The sequence below is a fragment of the Platichthys flesus genome, chromosome 10 (assembly GCF_949316205.1).
Source record: "Platichthys flesus chromosome 10, fPlaFle2.1, whole genome shotgun sequence".
In the NCBI taxonomy this organism is placed as follows: domain Eukaryota; kingdom Metazoa; phylum Chordata; class Actinopteri; order Pleuronectiformes; family Pleuronectidae; genus Platichthys; species Platichthys flesus.
The window spans coordinates 19,007,519-19,019,979 of NC_084954.1; the positions used below are offsets into that span (position 1 = coordinate 19,007,519).

General features: G+C 40.1%; 1 protein-coding gene across 1 annotated transcript in view; it reads left to right on the forward strand.

Annotated features, from left to right (window-relative positions):
• The window catches only part of alk (ALK receptor tyrosine kinase), a 330,599-nt gene that overhangs the window by 252,330 nt on the left and 65,808 nt on the right, over positions 1-12,461 (forward strand). The window contains exon 5 of the mRNA XM_062398186.1: positions 329-462. Within this exon, the coding sequence (XP_062254170.1) occupies positions 329-462 (134 nt within the window). The remainder of the gene's footprint in view (positions 1-328; positions 463-12,461) is intronic.

Here is a 12,461-nt window from a genome sequence, read left to right on the forward strand (position 1 = left end):
TTTAAAGTCTAGACGTAGAGGCTCTTCTCCGCACGCTCTATTGAGGCACCACTTCGCACCTGACAATCTGGGGTGGGCTCAAAGGGTGGGCTATGCATCACCAGGCTAAAGAGGAAATCGATCCTCCCAAAATGGAAGACAACGAGGAAGCCGAGATGACGGCTTCTGCTGAAGCTCAGGACAGTCCCCCCTCTGAAACTTTAGGAGCTCAGTCAGAGCAGGCCTGCGCCACCCTAACCCCCGACCCGCGCCACAAATGTGGTTTCACCTGTCAGCCGTGGTGTCTGATCCTTGCATTGATCCTGCTCCTGCTTTCTCTCTTTGGCAGCTGGGCAGTGGTCCACCTCACCCTGGACACACATGGGGGATCTCCCTTCCGGCTCTCAGCAAGCTACGATCAGCGGATCCCGCAGGATGACACGGCCACTATCGAGCCCCACTTCACCACCAACTGCACCATGGGTAAGCTGACACATGTCATATCTGTCAGAAATGATCGTGAGGTTTGTTTGGTTACACTTTTGTGTGGATGTGGTTCATTTGGGGAAATATACTATTTTTAGAAAGTGTTAACTGACGTAAAGCGAGTCCATAAATTATTTAATTTTATTCTCTGTTTCCACCTGTTGCATGGGTTTATATTAGTCATATATTTACAAACTGATATTTTTAAACTTAAAAGCATTTCTCAGCTTGATGACCCCTCAAAGTGCTTTACAGTATATTTTTGCACCCATTCATAAATATATTCATGCAGTTCATCCAAGTACAGCACTATCTCTTTTACACATGGACTGGGGTAGACAGGGATCAAAATGATGACCCCAGTGGACGACCCGCTCCCCCTCCTGAGCCAAATCTGCCCTGGTCAGTGTGAGAGAGAAAGCGTGCTCATAATTATTATAATTTCCAACTTCATGTGGTGCATTGTTAACAGCTGTATTTTGAGGAAATCTGTCATGACACAGGCAATCGTCAGAAGCCTTAATTCTGCTCACGATTTACATTTTTCTTAATGTAGACACATTTTATTTTGATCAAATCTGAGTTAAACAAGTCTAAAAAAAAGGATTTACCCAGTTTTGTGTGCATATATGCTTTGATTGCACCTCCAAAGATAAAAACTGTTGCATTGGTTTATATTGTTTTGATATTTATAAACTGAACGTTGCACCACAGCCAGCGTTGACCTTTTTTGAGTCAAATTTGACTATAATTGTGTGTGACGTGGTGCTCTGGTTCACCTAGTTTTTCTAATGTATCATTCGAGCTTACATAAAGTGGTGTAAACAAGTACAAACTAAGATATTATGTGATAACTCCTGGGAGCCTTTGTATTTTGGGGTGTTTGTGAGTTTCCTGTCACAGTCTCTGTATATAATGTGTGCAGACTAAATGTGTCTCACATGTCTGCAGAGCGCCCGGGTTGCCAAAGCAGTTTAAACATGTCGAACTGGAAGTGGCTTGGCTACACTCAGTGATTTTTTAACTTCATTACACCATGTTGCGGAGTGAATGAATGAAATGCGTAGACTGCCCCGGACTGAAATAATATCCTTCTCTGTCAACCTGGAAAGCTGCTGAAATTGGATTATAATAACTGATTCAATTTCCTCCTTCACAACATGCAGAAGCACAGCACCCTTTGCTTACACATTTCAAGTTTGTGTTTCCAAGGAAGTGTGCACAAAACATTTGTTTCCTCTCAGACAGATGTGTGGTGGGCAGAGGGGTACAAACGCTCACACCAAGCAGATGCTGTTTTAGTGGGAAAGATTCCAGTTAGGTGCATGTATGAGACCATACGGATATATTTAATACAGCAAATCATCTTCATCTTTGTCAATAACACTGCATGATGGAAGAGGGATGATCTTGTGAGTGAGTGAGTTAATTTCATGCTTTGTCTGATGGAAAAGTTACCCAACTTGTTTACCACAAGTCTGCTGAGCATAAAAAGGAATAATCAAGTAAAGGATGACCAAGAGAAATGCTCCACCAGTAGCTGCTTATTATGGACTAAATTAAATCTTAAAACTGGCAGCATCATTCAAAGGAGATCCCTACATTGATATAATGATGCTTACACAACATTGTACCACGAACCTACCTTCTTTTTCCTGGTTTTGCAGTTATGTATTTATATTTGCATTCAGACTTCCTCAGTAAATACGCTAATTAGATAGAGTCAAGTGTTAAAAAATGCTCTGTAGAGGCTCATGGGAAACTGCACTGAGGTTGTTTTTTTTATCTGCACTACAGAGAAGAACTTACGGAATGAACTATAAAACCAATCTCCTTGAAAAACAACCCTCAGTCCCATGGCAGCTGTTAGCATATACACATTTTCAAGGGGATACCAGAAATATAGAATTATTTAAAAAATACACTGATCAGAACATAGATTATTACGTAAAACATGTGGCCATATTTTGGAGCTTATTAGCGTTTCAAGTCATTTTAAACACAGAATATAAAACGTTTAGAAAAGTTAGTTTTAGTTTGTTTTTCTTGTTTTGAAGAAAGTGGCCAAACTTCTGCCCCTGGATATACTGGACGCCTGGGACTGTTATTGGCTTGTTACTCGAACAATTGCTCCTCTTCCTGTCAACTACTGTCATCCTCAGTTGCCCTGATTTCTGGCCGGAGATTTTGGGCGGATCACTCGGACAAAGGACTGGCAGACGGACCAGTGCAATGTTTCTTTACAGTCCACTCTATCCCACTGCTTGTTATGCTACATATATACTGGAAAGTATTCAAGTGCGCTTTTGATTGCATTTTCCTATAAAACCATACAGAGCTTTTCAAAAATAGGTGATCGTTCCCCAAGGCCTCTGCGATGCGCACAGTGCAGCAAATTGAATCTCCTCACCTTTATAGAGGGTGAGTCTCTTTGAGCTCTGCAACAGTGAACTAGCTTTTATGCTCGGTCAATATTTATTTTGACCGAGCATTTCAAATGAGAGAAGAAAATCTGTTTTTCTAGGAAAGTTTCCTAGCACTAATTCTTTAAATTTAATTCAAATGGGTCGTACTGGAGATCGGGTCAGAGCAGTTAGTTACATGGAACAATTCATCATTTGATGCAGATGAGTTTCTCACAGCTGGCCGACCCCAGCAACCTGATAAGTAATCGGCAACACTCGACTTCCCCATAACATGATTTGGTTTTGGTTGTCAAATATCTAGATAAATGTGTGTGAGTGTGGAAAATGGAGAAAGATAGGGTAAGTTATTAAAATGACAGGGATAGGGACAATTAAATGCACTAAAATGCACCATGCTCCATCGAGCTTGCATGCACATACATCTTGTATTTCTTTCTCTAGCCCTCAATTATGAACTTTTGACATAAACTTTGTTCAAATCTTGCAACCAAAATCTATATTCTGATCCAATAGTCATTCACAAAGTGAGGTTTGAGGGAACAGTCACTTCCCCAAACAATCACCGGAATCATTTTGCGCGAGGAGAAAAGCTTCTAACAAAAGTACAAAACACAGAAAAACACAGAAAAACAAATCTGCATCAGTTCCACTACAGCATTAATGATTATCCAGCGATTGTTTGTGTAACTGTCTCCTCTGTCACTGCAAGGACGGAGCCGAGCAGCCGTTATTGCTCATGCAAATCCAGCCTCCGTTGAACAGTGTATAATTGTTCTCTGGGTTCACTATGTTCCTCTTTACCAGGCGGCACATAAGCTGTGGCTAGCAGAGAGAAAAAAAAAAACATGCAGACGTGCCGTGCTCTCCTCAGGCACCACCTGAGTCCCCAGCACAACACCCACCACACACATCCCACGCCCAAACTAAGCCTTAATCCGTCTCGGCACACTCACCGTGCAGCCTCACCACATTTCGCGGTGTTCTAAACCTCCCCCACTTTCCCCTCTAGCACCTGTCACAAGGCTGGGCTCAAATTACCACTCTTCCTACCTTGCTCAGAACACGAAGCCAGGCTGTTCGATTAAGACTCCCAGACTCAATCGCTGGCAAAGGCAGTTGTTTGCTTTATTTGTCCCAGTACTGTAAAATTAGCTAATTGGTGCCATTAATCTTGTTGATATAATTTGAAGTTTTAATTTAGGCAACTATAATTCTGTTGACATATAATGTTGTTTTTTTTCCAAATGAGGAGGTTGCATAACAGATTTCCATGAAGACGCATAATTTGGATTCCCAAGTGGTAATGATCTGTTTTTATACAAAGCTTTTCTCAGCTTGATGACTACTCACAGGGCTTTACAGTTCAATTTTGCACCCATTCGTACACATAGTCATGCAGTGCATCTAAGTGCAGCACTGTCTCTTTCACACATTGCTCACACACTGCTCTCACAGGCAGAAATGTAGTGCTTCATAGCAGAATGGGGAAAGGGGTAACGAGGGATCAAAATGCTGTCCCTTGTGGACCAGCCGCTCTCCCTCCTGAGCCACATCAGCGTGAGAGAGAAAACATGCTCATAATTGATCTAATTTCCATCTCCATGTGGTGCGTTGTTGACAGCTGTCTTTTGAAGATGTCTGTCATGACACATGCAATCGTCAGAAGTCAAACATTTTCCACACTCACTGGTTCACAATTGTCTTTACCTAGATGAATTCAGTGTGATCAAATTTGACAATGACAATGTCCCTTTCCTCCCTCTTAGTTGTTTGCTTGAGCAGAGAGGTGGCGATTACTCAACCCAGTGAAGTGTGTGGAGATATAGTCAATACAGGAAAAATAAATGGAGGAGTGTCTGACTTCTTCCTCCATACCCCTCCACTTTAATTAACTCATCAGTCACAGGGCCAACAAGCAATCCAATTTGTTGCCCCTAAAGTGACTTGTGTGGCTGCTTCTGTGGTGCTCATCCTTCCCGACAGGATGTTAGAATCCCGCCTTCTACCAGTATTTCTCTGATGGTCGTGGCATAGCTGTACAGAGACCTAATTATTCAAGAGCAGCAACTCTGTCGCTGGCACTTTTCAAATCCTACTGTCTCACTCCTGGAAGTAAACAGAGACTAATGTGTTGACTGACAAGCTCATTACCAGATTGTGTCAATAGCAGTTTTGACTTTGCCTCTCTCATTGTACTGTGGCAAGGCAGAAGGTCACATTCGCCTTTGCAGTTGTAAAAATGTTTGTCCACTGAAGAGGATTTTCGGTACTTCTGCTCATGCATCACCCTGCAAAGTGTCGCAATTCATTTTTCCAATTGGCGACAAGGCGGCGGCAGTGAACCCCTGTGGGAATGTGAACCAGTGACCTTCCCTTGCCTACCCCATTTCCCTAACCATTACACCATGCGGCTGCGGGCCCCTAATGGAGCGTTACAGCTGGTCTATACTTTGCGATTAGGTACACAGCAGAGTGAGGGTGTCCCCAGGCCCATCAATCACACACGGCCCTGTAGAGGCAATGAGGGAAATGGGTTCAGAGAAAGCCGGTGGAGTGGACAGATTGTTGGACATGTGGATGGATGGCTGATGTTGATTTGGAGAAAAAAGCCTTTAATTTAATATCAATTGACTGCATGAATAAAACGAATTCATCCCTAGAGTTTGTGTTATTGGATAAAAAGCCCAAGGTGATAAAAAAATACATATTTTTGACAGAGATAAACCCCCCACACAGTTACAGCAGAGAGGGGGTGCTATGAGATGAACATAATGTCAGAAATCAAGCAAAAGGTTTTACTGATGTCGTTCAGTGGCCTGTAAGACCGAGCAATAATAGCATAACTGATTTCATTGTTTCCACATTAGTCCTGTCAAGAAACATCAGCTCTGCCAGTGCTCATCAATCTATAGATGTGCATGTGGGGGGACTGAAACATGTTAATCAAGTGTAAACAAATATTTATATTAAATGAATTCTACTTGGAAAACTTTCAGTTAAAGGCTCAAACTGTTGCCTTACAATCGATATTCATTAAAATGAACATTAGCTTGATAGAAGCCTCTGGGTTAATCTACCTCCAACAAGGAGAGGGTTTTTTTAAACATGTCTGTTTGTTTACCAGCAGTTTGTGGGTGTGTGCGTGTGCGTGTGTGTGTGTGGTTGTGGTTGTGTGTGGATGTGCGTGTGTGCATGTGTGTGTCTATCTATAGTTACGAGGGACAAATTTTATTTAATACCATCATTGTGAAGACATTTGGCTGGTCCTAAAAAAAGAAATGGGCTGTTTGAGGGTTAAGAGTTGGTTTTAGGGTTAGGGTTAGGCATTTAGGTGTGATGGTTAAGGTTAGGATAAGGGGCTAGGTAATGCATTATGTCAATGAGTGTCCTCACAACTATAGAGAGACGGGTTAGGGTTAGGGACTAGTGTGTGCAGATACTGTGCTGTGCTTCCTAGTTTACAGAAAAAGTGAGAATCATTTTTCCTAATCAATTACACTGATATTTAATGTTGTACTGAAACTTAAAATATTATGATTCGTCCCCAAAACTCTTTTTGACTGTGACAGGTGAGGCTCAGTAGATGTCCGTTAACCAGATTGTAGGTGGTTCGATCCCCGTCACCAGTCTATATTCTGAAGTGTCCTTGGGCAAGATACTAAACCCCTACTTGTCGGCTGTGCTGAAAAATCATGAATGGTGTGTGAAAGAAAAAGGGCTGAATTGACGCACTGTATGAGCCTAGGTGAATTTATTTTGTACCGTGAAGAGCTTTGAGTGTTCAATTAGACCTAAGTGTTATATAAACACCCGTAAACACTATTTATATAGTATAACACATATTATTGTTTTGTGGACAAAATGCTTAGAATGATCAGTCAGGAAATGTGGTATGATTTGCAGGAACATGTAATTCAGTGTATTCCGAGTAAGGTACTGAAAAAAATAAGTTTAGAAACAGAGCAGTGCTGCCCTCCACCTCTCTCTCTGCCCCCTCCCCAACCTGTGAGTTAGCTCTTCTTCACTGAAACATTAAATGTATTTTCAACATTTGAAAATAATATATTATATCTACAAGCGAAATGTGTTTCCACCTTTGCCAAATGAATTGTACAATAGGTCATGCTGACATTTGAATTCACCGTTGAGCATTAAAACGAAGAAGTTAAATTAAAACAGGGCCAATGTGCAGGCCCCTTAGGAAATAAAATCCAACTGTGTTCCTGCAGAGCAAGTGATATAATGTCTATTTCTCTCAATAAAAAAACATGAATGCAGTTAAATATAATGTTTAATTAAATTTAGGGCATAGAAAACAGATGTGAAGTCAATTTCATCTGTAAACTAAAAAAGAAAACAAACTAATGCTTAATATAATAACTAAGCCCTTTTTTTATTGTAGAAGGTGTAACTATACTATTTGTGAAATAATGATACACTATGTTTAACAAGGTGTTTATGGAAGCAGATACACTTTCAAAGTATCAGAAAGTACCATCATTACTTTCACGGCACGTTGAATTTGCACTTATCAAACAACCCGATCAAGAACTACAATAGCAGCATATCGCATATCTCAGTCAAGGTCCAACAGTCCCCTTAAATTCAATCAAGCCAGACCAAGTGCACACATTCATAGATATCATCCCTCTTAGTATATCTGTTTTTTCTCTTCAAAGTCTTTGCATTATTTCTCATTATTTCTCTGCAGCAATTCACAAAATGTCAAAAACATCTCCCAACGTTAAAGAAAATGAAAAATAAATCCTGGATCCATCCCCTTAATTGAATCTGCTCTACAGGTGAATGCGTTCTTTACATACAACAACATATAATGTCCTTTTTGGAGGTAAAAATCTATGTTTCTATTATTTTCAAGTCCTATTTTAATTTACTGTTTACTTCCTATTCTGCAGAAAATCGATAGGCACATTGACAGTGAAATATTTTGTAAAGAATATAGGCTTTACAATGCATGCCCCTTTTCCACTGGTGGAAAAAAACAAAACCCACAAAAAAACAGCTTTTGTCGATCAGTATTCACTCCTGGGTCAAATGAGTCTGCAGAAGACACAGGTTTTTACTGTCTATGGCTCTGATCGACAGTGATGGAAAAGTGACACCTTGATGAACACACTAATTTGGCAACACAAGGAGGTGAGAGAGCACCTTGTTTTGAGTGCGTTTGTGATGTTGAATGTGACACATGGGAAGAAAAGACACAGAAAGGAAACCTGCGTATTTCTACAAATGTTGGTGTAAAAGAGGTATTTATTAGTTCGTTACACTGGTCATTTTTTTCCAATTCAATCATTCGTTTGTTTTTTTTATATTTTCTGGAAGTGTTTAACTTACTAGGCCTGGATTAAAAGAACAGAACCAAAAAGGAATTTGATCAGATACTTTGTTTCACAAGAACATTAGGGTAAGTACGTTAAAAGGAGGACCTCTTTAATTTTAGGCCACAGCCTTTAGGAGCCATGAGGGAAATCAGCAGTTCTCACCTACCTGCCAAATTTACCTGAAGGTAATTCGATGGGCAATGTTTTGTCTTTTTACTGCAAAGATTTATGGATCTTCTGATGTCACTGTACACTTTTTTGTCCCTTGGAAACATGATGGAGGTCAAAGTGTTATCCCAAAGAGAATGTCCAATTTCAAAAGGAGTTGAAGTGAAAAACACAACTCATCAATTAACAGATAATATAACCTGCCAGGAAAAAGCCCTATGCGGGGCTAAGCCTCATCACATTCTACCTCTAATCTCTTGCCTTAGGCCTTTCCCCGAGCAGCGTCCCCTCAACACAAACTAGTTTTCTGTTGCCAGCACTTTTCCAAGGCAATCTGGCAGTTTCATTTTAAGATATTGTGCAAGTGTTAAATGGCCCAGGGCACCGAGTGGAGTGTTCCCAGCATACACATGCCAAATGGAACAGATGTCTAAATCAACCCTGACCTGGCAGGGAGGAGAGAATTTCTGGATGTTATGCACTTAAAGCATCATTGAATGGAAATCAGTCATAAACACACAGTAACCTTAAATCTCATTATATTCTGAAGGGGACACATTTCCCTGCATTAAATGTTTAGATGAAATAATGTTACATATAATTTGATCCGTTCATTAAGTCGCTTTTGTCTATTTGATTGAAATTACAGGCTTAACAATGTTGTATATTAAACTTACTACGTAGCATCAGATGTTTGCTGCATCATTTTTCCGTTGGTTCTAAATCAGTTTACAGAGATATATAGGAGCTATTATAGAAATATTATTCTACGAGCTTTACTTCCCTCAGTCTTCATTTGCTATTGTGCACATGCATATTCATGCAATTTTCCTATCAGCCGATCATGTGGCAACCGTTTAATGTATAACTGCTTAGGAACTTCAATTGAAGATCGTATCGTACATGAGAGTGAGGAACAATGTGATCTCTGTTACTTCTGATGATGGCATGAACGATGTTTGACGCTGGTAAAAGCTTTATATAGATAAATGGTCTGGATTCTACAAAGCCTTTTCTAATCTTAACGACCACTTAAAGTGCTTTACAGTACAGTTTCTACCATTAACCCATTCACACACACATTCATACTGTGCATCTATGGGCAGCTATTTGAGAAGGGGCAATATCTGGGGTTCAGTGTCTTACCCAAGGACACTTGTGTATGCAGAATGGGGCCCAACTCAGCAGCGACCGGGTTAGGGCACAGTTCTACCCCCTCAGCCACAGTCGGCCCATTAACCGATGACAACCTTTTGTTATGACAGTTCCACCTCCTGACAGGATGATATCATGTGGCGCTGTCCAATATGGTGTGACTGCTTCTGAAGTTGCTGATCTGATGGGATTTTCACACTCAGCCGTGTTTGGAGGTTTTACTCTGAACAGTATGAAAAACAAGAAACATCCATTGAGCATCAGTCCTGTGAATGGTAATACCTTGTTGAGTATAGATTCCAGAGGAGAATGTCAAACTGTTTTGAGGTGACAGAGACAGTTACTCAGATAGCTCAGATCTGTGTACAACACATTGGACCATGAGGCAGATGGGCTACAACAGCCGAGGACCATGTCAACTTCAAGTCCTCTCAGCTGAGAACAGAAATCTTAGGCTGCAGTGGACACAGGCTCAGTGAAACTGGACAGTTGAAGATTGGAACAATTTAGACTGGTGATGATTCTGGATTTGTGTTGAGCCTGCAGATGATAGAGAGTCAGAATTTGGCATCAATGGCATGAATCCATGAACCCGACCTGCCTTGTGGCAACAGTCCAGAAGGTGGTGTGACAGTGTTTTACGTGACACACTTTGTGCCCTTTAGCAAATCAACTGTGGTTTGAAGCCACAGCATCTAAGTATTGTTGATAAGCATTACCACAACTTACCATCTTTTCAAGTAGAACAATTCATCATGTCTCAAAGCAAAAGTTGTCTCAAACTGGTTTCATAAACATTATAGTGAGTTTAGTCACCAGAACTGAATAATGTAACACCTCTGGGAAGTGCTAGAACAGGAGGCATCATGGATGAGAGACTGGCAACCTTCAGGCTGATTTTAGGGTTATGGAGGTCCCCCACCAAATATTACTATGATGCAATATTACTATTAGTTCACCAATAAAGCTTAATATTTGCTCAAGTAATTATGAAGTCAGAGATGTTAACATATCTATAATTCCTTATATTTTGTAGCAAAGGAAAAGGAACCTAGATAGTCTATTACTCTTTGTTATTTTTTGAACGCACTGACGCCAAGCCTGCTCCACTGTCATCAAACCAAAACAAAACTATGAAACATGAAGGATACATTTTCACTGAGGAATCAAAGCTCTGGTATAATGCTAATGGTGTTAAACAAAACAAAGGCTGCAATCTCACCACAACCGAGCTGCCTATGGGGCAGATGCTTTGATGTCAAGGCCGCTCTGTATTACACGTCAGTCACAATTTTTACTTAGTTTCATAGACACGGAGTTTTGGTCACTTAAGAAGCCTCAAAGGTGAGAAAATACACTGTTAAATACTTTTATTCATAAGCAAGACAATGCACGAAAATGTCTTTTTGATATTGCACACAAAGTGCAGACAAAAGCAAAACTAGCTTAAAGGGTAAGATCACTAGTTTCAATCTCGGTCTTCCGTAAAAGTTTTAATACATATAGCTATATAAATGTTTTTCAAACAAAGTAAAACGGACGTGTATAAGCAAGATTTATCGAGCGCACTATACTCTGTGGTGGTTGCTACAGGTGATGTGCTCTCAGGGCAAGCAACTCAAGCAGGGATTGACTTGTCAATGGTAAAAATGAATGCTAGACGATATCTAAGTGGAAGCAATAGCTCTGTTTAGATTTGATCTCAGAACACTTGGACTTGCAATCATTTATGCACTTTAAGCGGCAAGCGGCTGCTGTCTCTGGAAACCAATAACTACCAACACAGTGTTTCTGTCATTTCAGTGGGTGCTGCTGTTTCCCAGTGACAAAATCTGGGACTTATGCCAGTGGGAACCCATTGTGAAATTTGTAAATTAAGATTATGAAGCCCAAGATTTGACATTGTTTCGGCGTCGCCCGATTGATAATTGAAAACAAAAGCGAACATGTTTGGATGAGAGGGTGGAGCTGGGATGGAGCTAAAGGGTGGAACTGGCTGAGAGCTAAAGGACCCTGCACTGCCACCTCGACCAGCTCCATGACAATGATTAACAATGTTAGCTTCCATACATTGAGTTAACATGTTTTGCTTAATGCTCATTTCATAGTACCTGAAGCTACTGTGTGTAGTTTAACATTATGTTACTAACTTAGTGAGTTTTATCAATGTAACTGTTGACATTAGGGGTCTAATGTGTGGCTATTAAACATACACTTTATATAAAGAGGCTGTGACAGTTTCCTGTAGATTACAATTTAACCCTAGTGGAATGTTAGCAGAATCACAGATTACTTTTAAATATTCACTCTCAGATACATAAATAGAGAACAGCTCAGTTTGAGTAATTGTTTTAGGTCCTCTTTATTTCGCTAGTGACGACCGGCATCAAACATCTTTTGTTATTATTCTTTATTTCTGTTTCAGTTTATTCCTATTTAATGTAAAACAGACAGTTAAACTAACAGCTAAACTAATGTAATGCTGATAAAGATAGCTTAGGAGCTCATCTACTGAGAATACTTTATACATGCAAATGTGTGAACATTTCAACTTAATTGTCAATTCTGACATACATGTATGTACAGGACATTGACAGGATTGAAATGCAGTTTCCCTCTGATCCCCGGTGTAAACATAGAAGTATACAAAACATATAAGTATGTTAAAACAGAACAGATAAGTATGCAACATAATATGTTCATCTATTTGCTGTGAAATGCTAATTTCTATCGGTATTATCAGTGTTATCTTTGATAATGTAGTGTTTTCAAGTTGAACACTTATGACCATAGCGATGTTCAGTTCTATTAGCTGTGTTCTTCCTTGTTCCCCACACCTTCTCCCACTCATACCTTATTCCTTAGTGTTTTAAATGGTTTAACACCAATCTTACCACTGCGACTC